The sequence below is a fragment of the Fistularia commersonii genome, chromosome 17 (assembly GCF_037954325.1).
Source record: "Fistularia commersonii isolate RoL2024-O1a breed Wild chromosome 17, RoL_Fcom_v1.0, whole genome shotgun sequence".
In the NCBI taxonomy this organism is placed as follows: domain Eukaryota; kingdom Metazoa; phylum Chordata; class Actinopteri; order Syngnathiformes; family Fistulariidae; genus Fistularia; species Fistularia commersonii.
Genome location: NC_141300.1, coordinates 6144645 through 6163041, shown reverse-complemented (window position 1 = coordinate 6163041; position 18397 = coordinate 6144645). Strand labels below are relative to the sequence as shown.

General features: G+C 47.6%; 2 protein-coding genes across 3 annotated transcripts in view; both read right to left on the bottom strand.

The window, feature by feature from the left end:
* abtb2b (ankyrin repeat and BTB (POZ) domain containing 2b) overlaps nt 1-7448 on the bottom strand; it is a 41315-nt gene extending 33867 nt beyond the window's left edge. For both annotated transcript variants that reach the window (XM_086162594.1, XM_086162595.1), the window contains exon 1: nt 6013-7448. In XM_086162594.1, coding sequence (XP_086018720.1) covers nt 6013-6919 — 907 coding nt within the window. In that variant the 5' untranslated portion in view covers nt 6920-7448. The remainder of the gene's footprint in view (nt 1-6012) is intronic.
* Nucleotides 7449-9719: 2271 nt separating this feature from the next.
* Nucleotides 9720-18397, bottom strand: part of b4galnt4a (beta-1,4-N-acetyl-galactosaminyl transferase 4a) — a 154971-nt gene continuing 146293 nt past the window's right edge. The window contains exons 13-20 of the mRNA XM_086162593.1: nt 16955-17028; nt 15337-16849; nt 14535-14908; nt 14278-14431; nt 14121-14193; nt 13150-13303; nt 12716-12842; nt 9720-12180 (exon numbers count right to left, since the gene is read on the bottom strand). Coding sequence (XP_086018719.1) covers nt 12066-12180; nt 12716-12842; nt 13150-13303; nt 14121-14193; nt 14278-14431; nt 14535-14908; nt 15337-16849; nt 16955-17028 — 2584 coding nt within the window. The 3' untranslated portion in view covers nt 9720-12065. The remainder of the gene's footprint in view (nt 12181-12715; nt 12843-13149; nt 13304-14120; nt 14194-14277; nt 14432-14534; nt 14909-15336; nt 16850-16954; nt 17029-18397) is intronic.

The following is an 18397-nucleotide window of genomic DNA, read 5'->3' as shown; positions in this document are numbered from 1 at the left end:
TCTCTCTCTCTCTCTCGGACTCCATCCAGCCAAGTCAATATGACTCCAACAGATTTCACCAGAGTGCACAGCAAGGGGTTATTACATCCAATCCCTGGTCAGACAAATCTGTTTCCACTTAAACTGCACACTCCCTGATCCCTCTCCGTGCTCTCGCTCCTCACTTTCCCCCTCGGTCTGACCAACCGATGTGTGTGTGTGTGTGTGTAATTATATAGCTGGTGCTTGGATAGCATGACCAATCCGTATATATATATAGGAGACGGGTTGCTTGTTTCTTGGGAGTTCAGATTTATAGGTTTCATCTCTGAAGGTGTGCTGCTGATTGAGTGAAGTTAAAAAGACACAACATTGTTGTCTGAGAACCTGAGGGGCTTCAGAAAATCAGTTTTTCCACGGCAGCTGGAATCAATGGTCCCAAGCAGTGCGGTAGGGGATCGCCACGGCTGCCCGGGAACCGAGCAGGGGCACACACACGCACACACACACACACACACACACACACAGACCCTCCCAAATGCACCTCATCCTCCGTCATAGCAACAGAGTCTCCATGTGCAGGAAGAGCAAACACATCATTTCAATAATGCGACTGGGTCTTTAACGGTTACTTTATTACCTCATATGAAAACGTACCGAAGAGAGGAAACAGTGAAAATCGTGCTGGCATGGTCCGACTCCAAACCTCTGACATCACTCCGCGACCGGCCAGTGCCAGTGACATGACGAAGATGATCAAACACAAGTGACACGCAGCATTTACCCTGCAGCCCTTGATGGATAGCTTGAGTCGTTCAGGGAAATCCTAAGCAGAATATTAAGATGATAACCGCTGCCAAATCAACCGCAAACTGGCTCTTTATTGACATAATAATAGGCTTGGAGTTTACTGGAGTGGGCGCGAAGTGAAACGTATGCGTGCCATCAAATGCGTTTTTTTCTACTTTCGAGATGACCGAGATTGAATTTTCAAGGATGAAGTGTGACGTCATTGTTTATTTCAGCAGAGAAATGGCCTAATAGTCACTGTTGTCTTTCCTGTCGCAGCGAAGTGTATCCAGAATTGACAGCGAGATGGAACTGACCCCCGTTTCCATGGAGAGACTAAAATAAAAACTGAAATCTCAACTTTGCTCCTATTTTAAAAGTCAGTGGGTAGGTTGTAGATGTGATAACGATGTTCTTTAACTGACAGTCAGGATGTTTACACCAGAGTTAAGTTTGTGCCATGTTTTATAGACCAAGCTCAAAAATATCATGTTTCCTCATTAGTTTTTATAATCCGCATTTTATTTCAAGCCAACCAGAGAAGTTGAGTCATTTTCACTCGGTACAAAAAAAGAGTCACATAAATAAATTCTGCCAACAGATACAGATATAGACAGTAACATTGTGGGAAAAAAAAGACGAGGCGTGTGAGACCGCGTGCTCGCCATTCACACGGCTGAGTGACGGATCAACTCTAAGGATGCTGTTGGCTGCCATGAAATCACAGCAAAAGGGGGAACATTTTCAAACTATCTACTGTAAAAACACCCAGAATGCCAAGACCAGACGTAACCTTTAACCTTTGACCTTCTATACTGGATACTTTTGATGGCAATTCAAGGATCACTGTACACAGCCAGACATCAACGTTTTGATTTTGAACGACAAGAATCAGTCTCAGATTCCAGGCATCTTTCAGCTAATCTTCATTATTTCATCATAAGGCTGTAACGTGCGGGACAAGAGCTTTCGCCAGGAAATAAGTAGAACATGGCAGCTGAACAGTTTCCAATGTTGAAAGGAAAACACCCAAGAAAGCTGAGTATCAATCCCAAAGGTGCCAAGTAAAGGCATTAATGACCAAGACTAAGACTGATGAAGAAATTCACTTTTTCAGTGTTGTGTCCTTTATCCTTTTCCATCAACACAATAACCTGCTTCCCCCCTTATCAGCTCATTCACTTATTAAACTGAGATGCAGCACATTTACTATTAAAAACTCCAAAACATGGAGTAATACTTAAGTTCCCTTTCCTGTATCTGAACTGCTTTGACACAGCAGATGACCTGCTGCAAAGGAAATGGAATCAACACCCCTGAATCCATCTCTGGTTTTCTAATAGCCAAACAAATCATCTGTGGTTATGTATCTGTGAAACCAATTCCCATGGTCTTCCAAGAATAGTCCGAACCCGCACCAGTGCATTCGTGCACCCACAGATGAGCACATTGAAACACATGTGCACACCAGTGCTCTAATAGGTCAGTGTTTTTACAGCTGGGCTTTGACCAGAAGCCAGAGCAAACAGTGACATGGGCCATCAGAATGTCTGTAGCTTGAGGTGGTACATAATACAAACATTAGCGAGGGGATGTTTTATAAAAGGATTTGCCCTTTATTACCCACTAAAGCTTTATGACTTATGGTCTTAGCTCTGTACACACTGATCAAGTGATAGCGTTCACAAGGTTAACCCAAATTAATCGTACGGTTACTCCAGCCTGATACAAGTCCGCCGTCGACGCCGGGGCCAAATTGAAGCACGTCTAAACTTACGTACATCATCCAAGGATGAACTTAAGTCCATTTCCACATAATATTAATACCCTGATATGTTTTCCAAAACTGTATTTGATCCCGCTCCAGCTTTGTGGAGAGGGGAGTGTATTTTCAGAGTGCTGGTTTCCCCATCTGTGCGACCATAGAGCAGGGCTGCTCTCCCTGCAGCTCCCTGCCCGCTGTTCCCACGCCTCTTTCTGGGCTAAATACATATTTAGGGAAATACTGAGCAGCAAATCATATACCCTGCTCGCTCGCACCCTAACCCCATTACTAACAGGCTTTTTGGCTATGTTAAAAGAGCTGGAGCAAGAGAGAGAGAGAGAGAGGGGGACAGAATTTTTTAAAAAGCATAGAGGACGCTCCGAGTTTATTTATCCAGGTCAGCTCTGGAAACCGTGAGTGTTCTTTCAACAAAACTTTGCTTAATCAACACTAATCTGGAGGTGTAGATTGAATTCCCTTGCAGTGTGCGGCGGTGTGTGATGTCATCTCACTTGTCAAATTTGTTTTGTTGTGAAAGAACGTGGCATGTAAACTGTCAGGGGTGCCGCCTTTTTGTTTTTACACTCTTTGATGGTAAACACCACAAAAAGCCTTGCAGAATTGCTAGAATAACTTGGTTTTCATTTGTTTACAAGCTCCCAAACAAGCTGCGGACACTTGCGGGCTGATGTTTTTCTTTACAGCGGCCGCTATCACCATGGATGGTGTCAAAGTGTCATAGCTGTACATCATGAGAGATGACTATTTAAATCAGATTTTTGCATACCCTACGACTTGGATTATTGTGGGAACAAAAAAATATAATCAAATCCATCCAAAACAAAATGTACCACAGTCATGTGACTGAAAAAGGGGCGGGACTTAGGGAAAGGAGTCTTCCTGCCACAACAGAGATTAGCAGACATCTGTGCACCATTCATAACGATCGATGATATCATCGGCTTTTCTAGTTGCCATTAGCAAAGCTACCACTATGCACTTAAAATGCTCCGCGGTGCGATCCGAACAAATAATACCAGGAAGGCCTCACTCACGCTTGTGAGGAGAAACAAATGACAAATGGATTCCTCGGTACGGCGAGACTACGAAGTCAGTTCACCCGGTGCCATGGAGCCGTCTCAACTCGGAGCAGACTAAATAGGTCCTCCGTTTGCATGTGCCTGTGTGTCGGGAAAAATAATCTGTGCACGCAGGAGTAATGAATAAGATCCTGGCACATCACAACCAACTTACTCTACTGCAATCCAATCGGACCAGAAGAAATAAACAGTTAAAGATGAAGTGGATGTGGATGTAAACGCAAAAAAGGTGGTGGGGGGGAGTGAGCAGAGAGTGAGAGTGAGCAGGGCGAGATGGGAGGAGGGAGTTTTTCAGAATTGTTATTGGAGCCGTAGAAGTCATTTCTGTCTTAAAGAGTTCCAGATGTGAAGCAACTCATGAGAAAGAGAATGAGCCGGAGGGATGGAGAGAAATCAAGAGGAATGGGAGGAGTATTTATCTTATTGGTGCCTTCCAAATGATCAGTTGGCTCCTCCTCTAATCCAATTTGATGGGACAGTGAATGTTTGCCTCAATACGGACTGATTGGGGGGTGGGGGTGGGGGGCTTCAGCAGGGGCTGGGAATGAAACCAAGGTGTGGGGCGTCAGGTGGTGAGGTGGTGGAGATGGCTTGCACAACCCAGTCATGATCCTATAAAAAGCTGAGGTGGTCAGAATAATGGTCTGTTGTTATTACACACACACACACACACACAACCATACATACACAGGTCCTGCTAAAAAACCAATGACCGAACCCACCAAAATGAGCAGCTCCAAACCCAACAAAAAGACATCTGGCGAACTACTGGAACAAAAGCTGCTCTTTAACTTACCCTGCAATGACACTGTGCCAACCCAAACACATGACAATGGATGAAACTGCTCGCCTTTGCATTAATTACTTACAGGCTGAAATGACGGAATGGGACGAAGGTAGGTACGCTGGAGAAAAGTGTGTGCGTACATACATTCCCTGCCATCGTGTGTTTTTCCAATTTGTTCCTACAGATAATCGTTAGAGCTTTTGATTGGTTCGGATGACATTTGCACAGCTTTGGCATTGATCGAACAAGGTCTAAATCCAATCACAAGCGCGGTTTGTGACATCCGGAATGTTTAAAAATCAGCTGACAGGGATTCGGAAACTCAAAGCAGCCAGGTCTCTTTCACTTGGACGGACTGGTGTCTTTAATAGTTATTAAAAAAGGGGTGGGATTATATGGCATTTTAAAGGTACAGTGGACAGGGTATCATTGCACTGTTCAAGACACTGAACCTCTAACTGCTCCCCTGGCGCTTTTGGACGGCAGCCTTCAGCTCATGGTTCATCTGTGATGGGTTAATAATTGAAGCGAACGAATTTCCCCACGAGGGATTCATAAAGGATAAATGATTATTATTATTATAGGTGAGCTGACTCCTGACCCCCTTCAACCTCCCATTAGGACACACGACAACATTTCAAGTTGGATCAATGAGAAAAGTCGTCTCATTGACATCCCGCCGGGGGATGTGCCCTTCATTTCGCCTTCTGCCAGTCTGTTGCGCCCTTGCGGTTTTGTGCCCGGCTTCTCTGGCATTTGTTTTTCCCTCGCTCTGCGCCGGGCTAAGCCGTACAGTCGTGCAACAAAAGGCCATTGTGTAAAAAAAGGAAGAAAAAAAAAAACCACGCTCTGGGAGCTGGTAGTGGGCCACGAACAAAGGCTGGTTATATTGTCTCGACACCGGCTCATGAATCAACTGGGCCTCCAGTGTCGGGACGGAAAGAGAGCGACGGGTCCGCTAAGGTTCGACAAAGAGAGTTGATTGAGGAGGGGTGGGAGGGGAAGGGGAGTAGGGGGAGCAGCTGGAGTTGGAACACAGGGATGATATGTAGAGATCTTGGGTGAATGGGATTTGTACTACAGGAGGACGGAGGCTAGAGGATGAGGAGTGATGTCAGCGTGAACACGAAGTTGAGTCAATAGACAAGCCGCCGGCCTGCGACCCCGCGACCCCGATTACTGGGGCCGCGGTGGAACGCTGGAGCGACGAGGCCTCGACCTCGCAGCAGACGGAGGAGAGGGCGGTAGTTAAAATCCAATCTGGATACTAAAAACAAGACCTGGGAGCCATTTCTCTTTGGAAAAAGAGAAAAGAGTGTTTGTCCCTGTACTTCGGCCTCTTTACACTTACTTTTTCCTGACATGTCAAATTAGCAACAAATCCATGCAAACCGCTCACACGTACACAAAGAGCTGCTATTATGCCCTTGGGCAAGGCCAGATTTCACCTTTTTCACACACAGGGATGGAAGGGAGTGTGTGAGAGAGTGGAAAGTGGTCAGGAGAGGGAGAGAGCGTGACCACGGGGAGGAGGAGAATAACATTTCTATCTTGTAGTGCAAAGGGAGTAATGTGGGTTTGTGTGTGTTTACCGTTGGCGTTCTTGCCGCAGATCAGGTGCTCGTAGTGCTGCAGGACCCCCCACAGCTCCGCGTCATTGTTCACCACGCCTTCCAGGGCCTCCGCGCTCACCGGGCTGACCCCCGCTGACCCCGACAGCGGCGGCTGCGGGGCCTCGGGGCCCGAGTGGCCCCTCTCTGCCATCAGCACCCGGGAGCCGATCTCCTCCGCCAGCGCCTCCATGCACGCGGTCAAGCATATGGCGGCGTACTCGTGGACGCGCACGGACACGCGTGTGTCCACCATCCAGCGAAAGAAGCGCCCTACAGAGAAGGTGAGGCCGCAGCGGGCGGACTTGCCCTTGCGCAGCAGCTCTCCTGCGCTCATGCTGTACATGGAGATGGCTTTGACCGTGGCGCACACGCAGTGGTCGGCCAGCGCCCAGCTGAGCACCAGGCGCATGGCGCTCTGCACCTCGAAACGCGTGCACCGGCAGTGCACGACGCTCAGCCGCTGCGCCTCTCGGGAGATGCGGATGAGCGCCTTGCGCAGAAGCGCGGACAGCCGCCGCACGGCCTCCGGGGAGAAGGCGGGCGCGGGGCCCCTGAAGGGACCGGTGGCCGCCTTGCGCAGGATCCTGGCCACCTCCTCCTCGGTCCAGGGGAACTCCTCCAGCTCGGGCAGGCGCGGGCACTTGGAGAAGATGTCCTCCGGGTCCTCGGGGAGTACGGTGTTCACCGTGTCCCAACTGTTGTTGCGGCTGTTCATGGAGCCGGAGTAGTACCACCAGTTGCCCCGATGGGGGGCCGTCATGAAGGCCTGGGAGTTGGACTTGGAGGAGGACAGGCTGAGGGACTTGCAGGAGTCCCCCGCCCCGTAGCCGGAGTCCAGCGTCAGGTCCTCCAGGGTTTTCATCTGGGCATTGCTCACTCCGGCCATTCTTGCGAAATTACCCCAGGGGGGAGCGGGAGCTGGTGGGCGTGGGCGCTTCGGACGCGGACCCTCCGCCGGCGGGTCACCTGGACGTGGAGCGCCGAGGAACTCCCCCCCCTACCCTCCCGCCGATCCGGACGGACTGGTTTACTCCGCGGAGAGGCTGCCGCACATCCTGCTTGACAGACAAGAGTTCGGGGCAAGAAAACTCGCCAAGAACAAAACAGACAAAGCCGAAAACCTCGCGGTGCAAGGTGCTTCGCACTTTGAAACGAGATTTTCAGGATTCAAGACGTGAGAAGCAGCCGCCTCACCGCGCAAACACCGGGAGCGCAGCGCTCACAGCTCCCCTCCGGGATCCAGCTCTTCGTATTTCCGGCTAGATTTAAAAAAAAAAAGCCGAAGTACTCTCGTTCTCTTTGGAAAAAACACAAAGTTTATCGCCTGGCTGCAGGACGGCGGACCAGGGCTCTGGGAAACCGAGTTGCGGGGGGAGAAACTCCGGAGTTTGTCTCACCTCCGTCCTCCGCGGGGTGACGAGTCCGGCGGGGCCACTCAGCTACAGATGTGCGAGGGGAGGGGCCGGCGCTGATTGACAGCGAGATAAGGTAGTTCTCCGCCAATAGGAGGGCTTCACGGTTTTTTAGTAGCCAATCAGAAAACTATACACACACCCCCACTCTCCCCACCGTGAGAGAAAACTAAACTTTATTTTGCCCGGATGAGTGGCGCTCAGTTGTGTCTATTTGCTTTAAAGGATGGGGTTTCCTGTCCAGGAAATAATTATTCGACATAAATACGATGCTCTGATGATTAATTGAAAGAAAGAAAGAAAGAAAGAAAGAAAGAAAGAAAGAAAGAAAGAAAGAAAGAAAGAAAGAAAGAAAGAAGGATGGATGGATGGATGGATGGATGGATGGATGGATGGATGGATGGATGGATGGATGGATGGATGGATGGATAGAATGTACGATATTGGTCCCAAAACCTAGGGAAGCAGCACAACAAATACTAAAAATACAGGGAACAAAGTGCAACAATGGACTGATTTTAGAAAAGAGTTATGAGAATCTTATCATGTAATTAACAAATGGAAAACAAGATTGTCATTGCTTTGAAGAGCAAGTTTACTTTACCACTTAACTACTCTGAGAGATTTTTTCGACAAGGAGACTGTAAGAGGTTATAGTAAAAGGAAATGAAACCGCTTTTCATTTTGCTGGTGACACAGTGAGTTAATTCTGTTTATATGATTAAAAAAAAGAAAAGAGTTCTCTGACCCAGTTGGCCTGATCGTCTGTCCTTGGGTGGAGTCAGTTGACAATGATTTGATTAAGCTCCAAAGTTTTCCTGAAACGTTTCAAAAGCTCTTTCAAAAGAACTGCAATGAAGAGGAAAAAAAGGAAAAGAAGAGAGAAAAACTCGAACAAGTCCAGCTTGTCTCAGGGTCTCTGCAGCCCCGAAGAGAAGAAAACGTGTTTTTCCTAGAGTTTTTGCTCAACAGTTCAGAGGAGGGAACGACCTCCCCGCATAATTGCTCGACTTTCAAAACAAAGCGTTTGGCAAGTCCTCTTGTGAAAGGTTTTGGGATTAAGGAGGTATTTTGTTTCTCCATAATTTCATATATTTATTCAATCTACAAGCGTCTCTCTCACTTGCAGGAGTGCCAAAATGCAAGGGTGTGACTACCTGCTTCTCATCACTCAGCACTAACACACAGGTGGGGTGTGTCTCCAGTGGCACAGAGTCCAACGCCATTACATAATGGGCAAAACAGGTTGTATGAAGGCTGCTGAGATGAAGGTATACTTTGAGTGACCTTGAGTGGAAAGGCTGATGTAATCCCCCACACACACACATGTGCGTGTTCACACATCACGCTGCATGAATGTATAAATGAGTCAGGACGATTGAAAAGGGAGTCACCCTTCAAGACCAGTTAACCTCCCTGTTTTCTCTGTTACTCAAAGCTGCTCTCATGAGAAAAGAGGACATCACGGGAGGTTAACGCTTGCCTCATCCGGAACCCCATGTACTGTGGAAGTGGCGTGGACAGCACTCACCTCGTGTTTCTCTGTGGGGGTGTTCCAGGCAGAAGATGAAACTGCAACACTGCCACGAGCAAAGACAAACGATTGGGTTTTTTTTAATTTCAGAACTGCATTAACTCCTTAGGGTCCAACATCGATGCGACACATGTACCGCTCAGTCAATTCTGATGTGGGAAAGCACATACTGATGTCATACCAACAGCGTAAACACAGTACTGGTCACACAGTTGAAACATAACATCCAGCTCTTTTATTTGTCTACTTTTGAAAGGCCTTGTGTCATTAGTCATCAGTTATCTTAAGTTGAACTACACGAAGTTACTGAGACACGTGTCAGCTGGACTTGCTGGAATTCGGAATAGTTTTTGTAAACTAATATGCATCATTGAAGAGAAAAAGTCATAGTTGATCGACGTGTTCTTCATCATGTAACCTGACATCATCATGGTGTTAAATAACAGTTGCAAATATAAAGGAATGCACTGGAGACACTGTGAAGTAGAGATTTTTGTGATTATACTTAACTTTTTTCTATCCAAATGTCCAATTACTATGTATGCGCGTCTTCCTTGACGAAAACTATACAGTATTTGCAAACATATGCATTCTGTGTGTGTGTGTAGCACCCTCATGTGGTCAGAGGGGTTTGAGTTACTATCATTGACGTCCGTATCACACAGAGATTTAAATCGGTATTTAGAGAGTTAACACACGAGCTGACACAACCAGCCAAAACAGACACATTTAAAAAGACATTTGGGCGTAAGCATAAAAGTTTATTTGCAAAAAAAACAAACATTGAAATAAAAGAACAATACATTCTTAAAACCTCTTCTTTTTTTTCTTTCTACAAAACAATTTCACAGAAATTACCTTGGAATGTATATTCCTATTTTTCATTGTTCGGCTTATTTAATATATATATATATATATATATATACACATATATATGTATGTATATATATGTATATATATGTGTGTGTGTGTGTGTATATACACATATATATGTATATATTACTAGTCTATAGTGTCTTTTATGATTTAAATAGTCCCATGTCAATGTTAAATGACCTAATACAGTATAGACCTTTTTTTTGTCCTGTGGAGGCAAAGACGGAGGGCATTTTGACAATCATATAGTCAACATCTCTAATTCATATATATATAGAGCCATTCTAGAGCCACTCCTTGACTATAAAAGTACCATGTTGCATTCAGGGAGGCATTAAGAGCCCATCCTTCAGCCAAACTGATGGCAGAAGGCGGGGCCCTGCTGAACTGCAGCTGCCAGTGGTCTCCATCACGATCGCCGTTCTCCTGCAGTAGTCTTCCTCAACGCCTCTCCCTTTCACTTGCGGATTTAAATCATCAGAGTTACAAACGAACTCACAGAGACATCCCTAAGCTATTGCACAGAACCATATTCCCGTCTTATACAGAGTATCCGAATTTACAGTAATGTTACAGCCTGCTGATAAATAATGGTACATTTCTCTCTGTCCCTGCTCTCCTCTGTCAATAGTATAACTTAAAAACTGCCCGCAGCTGAACCCTGATGAAGGCACACGTTTGTGAAACAGCTTTGCCTTCTGCGTCACGTCCGAGACCCAATCTGGTCTCACTTCTGTAGAGCTTCGTGTGAGCTTTAGAGAAGAGTTTCAGTGTTTGTTGAGAGTTCTGCATCTTCTGTCTGTGCAGAATTCTAATGAGAGGCAATGTTTTCGACCCCCGCTATTCCCCTACCCCCCAAATTTATAGTATTTGCCACGGTAAACTCGGAAACTGCATGAAGGGATGATGGGACTGCACACACACAGGTCCTCCTCTTCCCTCCTGATGTAATTTTAGGTTCCAGTTGATGAGGTTAGAGAACAGGGGAGAATGGAGGAACACGTCAGTACATGTAAAATGTGTAAACTGAAAACAAAATCAGTGTTAGAAATGAAAAAAGCACCCCGACCCACACTCAGCCATGATCTAAAAATAAACAGTTCAAGAACTGACAGCAGCTCTAAACTGCAGTTAATGAAAGAAAAATCGAAATACAGCAGGACTACCACGTTAAAACTTGCGTTAAAAAACAGCCGTGGCGGTCACGGCTGAGGTTTTTTTTTTTTGTCTGACACAACTGTACAGAGTGATGTGACACTGAGAAACCGTAAAAGATATCGGCAGAAAGTAGTCGAAGATAAATAGAAAAAAAAGGAGACGGGGAGAGCGAGCCCGACAGAAAGAGATATAAAGATGAGGCGTCTGTCAGTGTGCGTGGAAAATAGATTTGAAAATCCTGCGACACCTAATATCAACAACGTGTCAGGAGAAGCTCAGCACCTCTGTCATTCCAGTCAGCGACGTCCAACAGGTAGTCGACCTCTGAAGTTGATCTGGTTGAGACAGATTTGTTGCCTCTCTGTCTGAATCTGTTTGGAGTACTGTGTGTGTTGACACACATTCACGTTGCGCTCCGATGTGTGAGTGTGATTTAAAAAAACAAACAAAAAACAAAGAAATCTTAGGTTGTCTTGACGTCTCCTCATTAGAAAAATTAGGTTCTTCCTACACGCACGCATATGTACACACTCAAATCCACGCACACACACACACACACACACACACACACACACACACACACACACACACACACACACACGCATACAAACAAATGGAAACACACAAACAGCTTCTTTCCAGTCAGTGAAGGAAAAAACATTGCACCAAAAAACGGCAACAGAGAGGAGGAGGGGGAGGAGGAAAAGGAGCGCTCGCCTCTCCGTGCAGAAGTTCAGTCAGCCAGCAAGGCTTCCGCTCAGGACTACCCGTGTAAACAGCTCTCCTCCCAAGTTCACATTTTCACTTTTACTTCCTCTCGGGGATGAGCGTACGTACAAGAGAGGAGTTGGGAGGTGAAACAGAGGCTTCCCTGAAAAGAGCCTGTCCCCCCCTCCCCCCCAAAAAAAGGCAGAGTTCAGGCAGTGAGCGAGCTCCATCAGGTCTCTCTCTCTCTCTTACCACACACACACTCACACACACACATACACACACACAGTTGGCCTGCGAGTAGTTTTGGATCCTCCGTCCCAGCAGGAGGGGTGGGGGGGGTTTTACCCTTTTGGAGTTTTCTTGTTTTGAGCGTTCCACATGCCTCGCTTGGAGTGGTAATAGTGAAAGAAGTTTCGCAAGCGTAGTCTCTCCACCTCCAAGCCGTTCTGCAGAACCCTGGAGACAAGAGCGAGGAACCGGCACCAGGTTGAAGCGACACTTTGTCCTTTTTTTTTTCCAAATGCCCGCTAATCCTCGTGGGATCCTGCTGAAAATATGACCTGTTTCTCATACCCAAAACTAGGCTAAATTCCCCTTAATACGAGGAAAAAACAGGGAGTTCGCGCATCTAATGACTCTCTCACGAGCGGGATTTTCCCAAAACCTATTCTTTTTTGAGATTTGTGGAGCTCAAAGGATTGGAACATTAAAAAAAAAAAAAAAAAACGCCCAGAAAGCCCCTGTAATAGCATTCGTTCATTTTTATTATTGAGCCGTGGTGGAAAAGCCCCGGTAAATGAAACCCCGGCTATGCGTGGCAGCATCTGACCACCTGACTCATTACTGCTTTCTGTGCTAGCGGCTGGACTCTCCTGATGGTGGGAAACTCAAAATATCCTGGAAGGACATAAAAGTCCAAATATTGAATACCGCACAATGCTTTCAGCTTCAGTGTTGCAATAACGGTGTGTTTTTGTTGTTGTTGCGTTACCTGTCGAGAAGCTCCCAGTCTTCTCCCCCCCAGCGGTCTTTAAACTCCTCCGTGTTCATCCCTCCGATTTTATCAAAATCAGACTTATAGATTCCAAACAGGCCAAAGCCGTTGACTTCCCAGTAACCTGCAGTGAGAACAAGAGAGTTCAAAAAGGAGCGTTATTGCATGCCGTTGCATCAACATGGATTTAGTTGAGTAGAAAGTCTGTATTATTCACGAACGGGCTTTTCGCTCCAGTCTGTTTATTACACAGCTAAATAGAAAGTCTGTATTGTGAATTCAGAGCTGCAGCCAATAAATGGCTCAACACTTATAAGTGAAGGGGGAGACTCCTGTGAGGAAAAAAAAACGAAAATTATAACGAAGGCAAATCGTTATAATCGTTATGAAGGCAAATCGTGCCGCCGCGTTTATCAAGGTTCGCCCGTTACCGTCCGGCTCTTGCGGTGAGCTGCCGCAACCAAGTCTCATGACGATGGGAGCGAAGGCCAGCCGTCCCTCCACGCAGTGTTTCCTGATGCTCTCCAGGATGTTGAGAGGGAAGTGGATGTGCAGGTCACACAGGAACACAATGCTGTGGTTATCCTGCGGGAGGAAACGTCGAGTGCTACTTAGCGGAGGATTCTTTTGAAATGACTGCGGGGGCAAAGGTGTGTCAGTTTGAGGGCTTGTTCAAGCGGAGGGGCACCCTGACCTCCGACAAAATCGATAAACCAGTTTCACCGCTTAATTCTGAGGAAAAGCAAACCAACCACCCGACAAAAAGCTTTGGGCAGCACTTCCCTGGCAGAGGGGTCTTCTAGCTAATGTGGGATTTTCGGTTTAAGAAAAAACAAGACGGGGAGAATCCAGGCATCGGAGGTTTTTTTTTTTTTTTTTTTTGCTTTCGAAAAGCCCACGGGTCATTCAAACGTGAATGACAACCCTGTCATTCCTCTGTGACAGAAGTGACACTCAGCTGACAGATCAGCGTCTGTCTGCGGTCCCGCTCTTGCCGGAGGGAGGGTAAACATGGCGGTGTGATAGGGAGGGAGCCGGGGAGAAGCAGAAGGATGTGTGCACCTAAATAACACGAGAGCGATGTGACAGGAGTGACACACACACACACACACGCATGACGGAAGAAATCCAGCTGTCTGAGTGCCCCCCCCCGTCATCGGTGGTCTGGCAAAGGGGGAGGGGATGAAGGCCAAGGCGGGGGGGGGTGAGACCGTCTTCCGGCAGCGGACCAGCCGGGCAATGATTTATTAATCTCGTAGGGGGTGTACTTCCTGTCTGTCTATCATTCAGTAAAAGAGTAAAAGGTCATCCGTCCAGTCTGAAGGGAGTGACCTTCAAGTAGCTCCACAGAGCATCTTCCTCCCTCCAGCTCAGGTATTCTCCATGCATTCAATCATCTCACCTCGATGGTCTCCACGCCGATCTGAAGTCCCGCGGAGCGCTCAAAGTTCCCCTCTCTCCGAAGATACTCGTATCTGAGCAAAACAAACATATTTAAGATTCCCTTAAAGAGGAGTTATACTATTAGAATCCAGATAAATCGGAAAACACACACGCACCTCGGCACACTGCTCTCTCTGAGTGCTTGCTCGACGTCCATGTCTTCGCTCTCGAAGTCGACGATGATGATACTGAAATTTTCATCCTTGGTCTGACGATGAAGGTTCTCCATGTCGGAGATGAACTGCTGCACCCACCGAGCCTGGTTTTTCACTGACGGAGAAACGCAGCGACGGAATAATGCAAAGACTACAAATGTGCCCGTCTGACATACTGCTTTTTTTGTTTTGAAATTTATAATATTGTTTTGACTGACCTGGTACCACAAAGTGCACCATGACATCTTTCCTCCACTGCAGCATGACGGGCTGACAGAGCAGAGGCTTAGCGTACGCCGTGCTCCAGGGTGTGGCTGCGGGTCGGGCGGGGGACCTGGTGGAGGGGGGCGGCGGCAGGGTGGTGATGTTGGCCGTGGCGACGGCGGAGGCCGGTGGCGTGGCCGGAGCGGGCTCTGTGTTCTCCAGGCTTTCGTCCCCCTGCCTGCTGCGGTGGAGCAGCAGGTAAATGTACTCAGACAGTCGCACGACGCTACGGCCTCTCTCCATCAGCTCCAGCTCCACCAGGTAACGGTTTCCTCTCGCCGAGTCACGCCGTTTCTCGACATTGATGATTCGCAGCAGGGTGTAAATCCTTGGGCATGAGAAAAATGTCATAAAAACGCAGGCTCGTCACAAATTTAATACAAGAGTAAGAGCAACTGTTGCCTTTTATCACTGTCGTAACGGAACAGACAATTGCGTGACTGCAGGCAAACCATTGTAAAAAAATTCTTCATTATCGGGAGCACTGAGGAGCCAAGGGAGTTTTACAGGAACAAAATGAAAACAGAGCAAAACGGTCAAGCAGCTTAATAGAGAGAAATGAAGGCGTTCAAAGTGTCGGTGCTGAGAATTGTAATCAGCGGTCTGAAGACAAAAACAATTTCAGTTATGTGAGGTGTTTCCTCTCGATGTAGACGTGACGACTGAACGAGCACCGGACGTTCAAAGGTCATAGGGAAGCACAAACCCTTTCTTATTCCCATGTTTTCCTGCCCTCTCGCCCGTCTCGTTTCTTACCCGCCGTTGCGTTCGTTGAGTTTCTCCATGTACTGGGCCAGCACGTCCACCACCTCGCTCTCCGCCAGCTGCAGGTTGCCGGATACGTTGCAGCGAAGGTCGTTCCAATCGGAGCGCAGCAGCTCAAAGTCCATGGGATTGACCGAGAAGGTCCTCTGCCAATTGATGCTTTCCTCCGCCCAGCCCGGCCGAGCCTCCACCTCTTCGTAGCTGTAGTCCGACATCTCGCCCTCCTCCGGCTCCGGCTCGGGGTCGGGCTCGGGATTAGAGCGGTTTGTATCCTGGTTGAAATCCGACAGGTTATGCTCCGGGTCGGGTTGTTGCTGAGACTCCGTGATCTCGGAGGTTCTCAAATAAGATGTGACCTGCAGGTGGCCACGCAGTACGCCTTCTGTGGAGTTCGGCCTTTGAGGAGCTGGGAGAGCGGCATTGTGGCGACGAGACAGGGGAGTTAGAGGGTCTCTTTTCTGAGGTCCATCGGAAGCGGCGGTAGACTTGAAATCTTGGTTGTCCTCTTTTCTTCTGCTTTTGTTCAACTGTTTCGCGGCTCCCCTGTTTGCCGGCTTCGCCACGCTCTCGCTCTGAATGTTAGCGCTTCCGTTGTGAGACGTCTTGCCCTCGACCGTGGGTGGATTGGGCCACAGCATGGGGGAGCTGACCAGGCTCCTCTCACCTGTTCTACCAACATGCCCTTTGGCACCAAGGTTCACCAACCTAGTGGTCTTCCCATTCTGGTAGAGAAAAACCCCTGGCAGCACTTCCCTCGGGTGGCGCGACACTCTCTCCTCCCTCCTCTCTCGACGCTGTAGCCTCTCCTTCTCTCTCTCCCGATCGGGCCGAGGCCGGGTGATGTAGATCTTGTTCTCCTCTCTCCTCTCCTTCTTGTTTCCTGCTAGCTTGTTGCCGCCGTGCAAGTTGTGGCTATGGGCGGAGTTGCTGAGGATCTGCTTGGCACGGTTGGCGAGAGCAGAGAGAGAAGACCTCTGGGCAAACAGGAGCGAAGGCTTGGACAGTTTCGACGGAGCTTCGACTCCCTTCTCCCCCGCTCCCCTGCCACCTTGACCCCCTCCTTTCCTGCCGGGTCTGAGCTCGGCAGGACTGGTGCGGACCCAGGTCAAGGCCCGACCCCGGACCACACTGTCGGAGTCCGGTTGAGGCAGCCTGTGCGGATTAGGAGGCCCCTCTCTGGAGTCATATCTTGGGTTTCCCCGTGGCTGAACTCTCTCCCAGCCTCGGTCCGAATCCTTATCCATACGACCGTCTCTGCGAGGAAAGCGTCTTCTCGTCCTGTGGTGTAAAATTTTATTGATTCCTCCCACCTCCTCTTCATCCGGGTCCTCCTCGTCCTCATCCTCCTCTCGGCCAGCTGGCGTTGGCCCAGGTCTCGAGTGTTGGCGGGAGGGGTTGGAGGTATGGCTGCTCTGGCTGGGGTGTGAAGGATTCTTGGGTGACTGCGTGCCAACAATCTCCGCCTCGTCCTCGCCATCCACCACCTCCTCTTCCTCAAGGAAATCTAGAGATGTGAAGGAGGCGCGCGGTTGAAAGAACGTTCGCAAATGAGCACATCAATCTGTGTCTACATGCATGTACGAGCATTTGTTTATTCATTCCCAGTTACCATCTGGGTTGGGGAAAAAGAACGGTCTGTTGTCTTCTTCCTCATCCATCTTCATATATTTGTAGAATCCAAACCTGGCAAACAAACCAACACATGAATAAGAAAGGTATATAGGGAGGTGATCGGGGGGAGGGGGGATCACGAGAAATTCCAACCCAAGAGTAAAATAATGGAGTGAACTCATGGAGTGCAATTTGTCACCCTTAATCACGCCTGGGCCATGCTGTCTTTCAGTTGGTGCAAAGGACAAAGGACATCACAAATTCCGTATTCTGAGATTCCCCTGGTCTCATCACATGCCCACACCTCCCAACCCCCGATAAAATGTAACGATTCAAGTTACGACCCATAATGCGAGTGGGCACACGGATTTACGACGCTCAAATCCATAACCGGACCATGCAGGTTCCGAGGGCAGGTGATGACCGGGAAAGGAAAATCCATTCCAGATTCAAGGAGATCTTGGAATCAAAGTGGCGTGTCTGACACGGAGTTGTGGTTTTTCAGAAAGAGCTAAGCTTCCTCTTCAGCCTGGATAATATCTTCTTCCTGCTACAGTTAAATTTGGTACACTAGTGGTATGGTTCTGGTTATGGTATAATATGGTACTGTGCAGTACAGTACAGTACAGTGCAGTCCAGTTCAGTGCAGTATAGTATAATATTGTATAGTACAGTATCTGTCAACTGATTCATCTTTCAGTTTGTCTGTCAATCGGTCTGTACGTCAATCCATCCATCAGTCCTCCATCCATTAGTTTGTCTGTCAATCAGTCCAGTGCAGTACAGTGTATAGTATAGAATAGTATAGTATAGTATAGTAGAGTAGAGTAGAGTAGAGTAGAGTATAGTAGAGTAGAGTAGAGTAGAGTAGAGTAGAGTATAGTATAGTATAGTATAGCAAGGTACAGTACAGTATTGTATTGTAGTGTATTGTAAACACAAAATAGTGTAGAAAGTGTCCATTTTCTTTGCGCACAATGCTAACCTGTTTTTAGAGGCTAGTTAAATAATGTACAATGAATTAAATTATCAATATAGAAAAGGAGATGGTGGTCCAACGTCAACATTTTAGCTGGGAGCAACAATAGAATGAATTTCTGTGCCAGATCCTGATTCAGCTGGATGTCAATTAACATTGTAACCCAAGGCTACAGCAGTTGTTCTGTGGTCAGAGGCTGAAAAAATCCTGAGCAATGTTTCCCTCTGATGATATTATCGCTAAGTGGACGCAGATACATCCAAACATTCCCGCAGGAAAAACTCTGTGACTTTTTCCCAGATAACACATACATTTGAAACACCGATCAAAGATTGATTGAAAATACAATAAAAATCCTGAGTACTAAGTGAGGATGTAAAACTTCGAGAGAAAAACAAACAGAAGATCAGGTTCATAATGATCACATTTTTCAGCCCTGATTTCCAATTTACTTACTTTAGT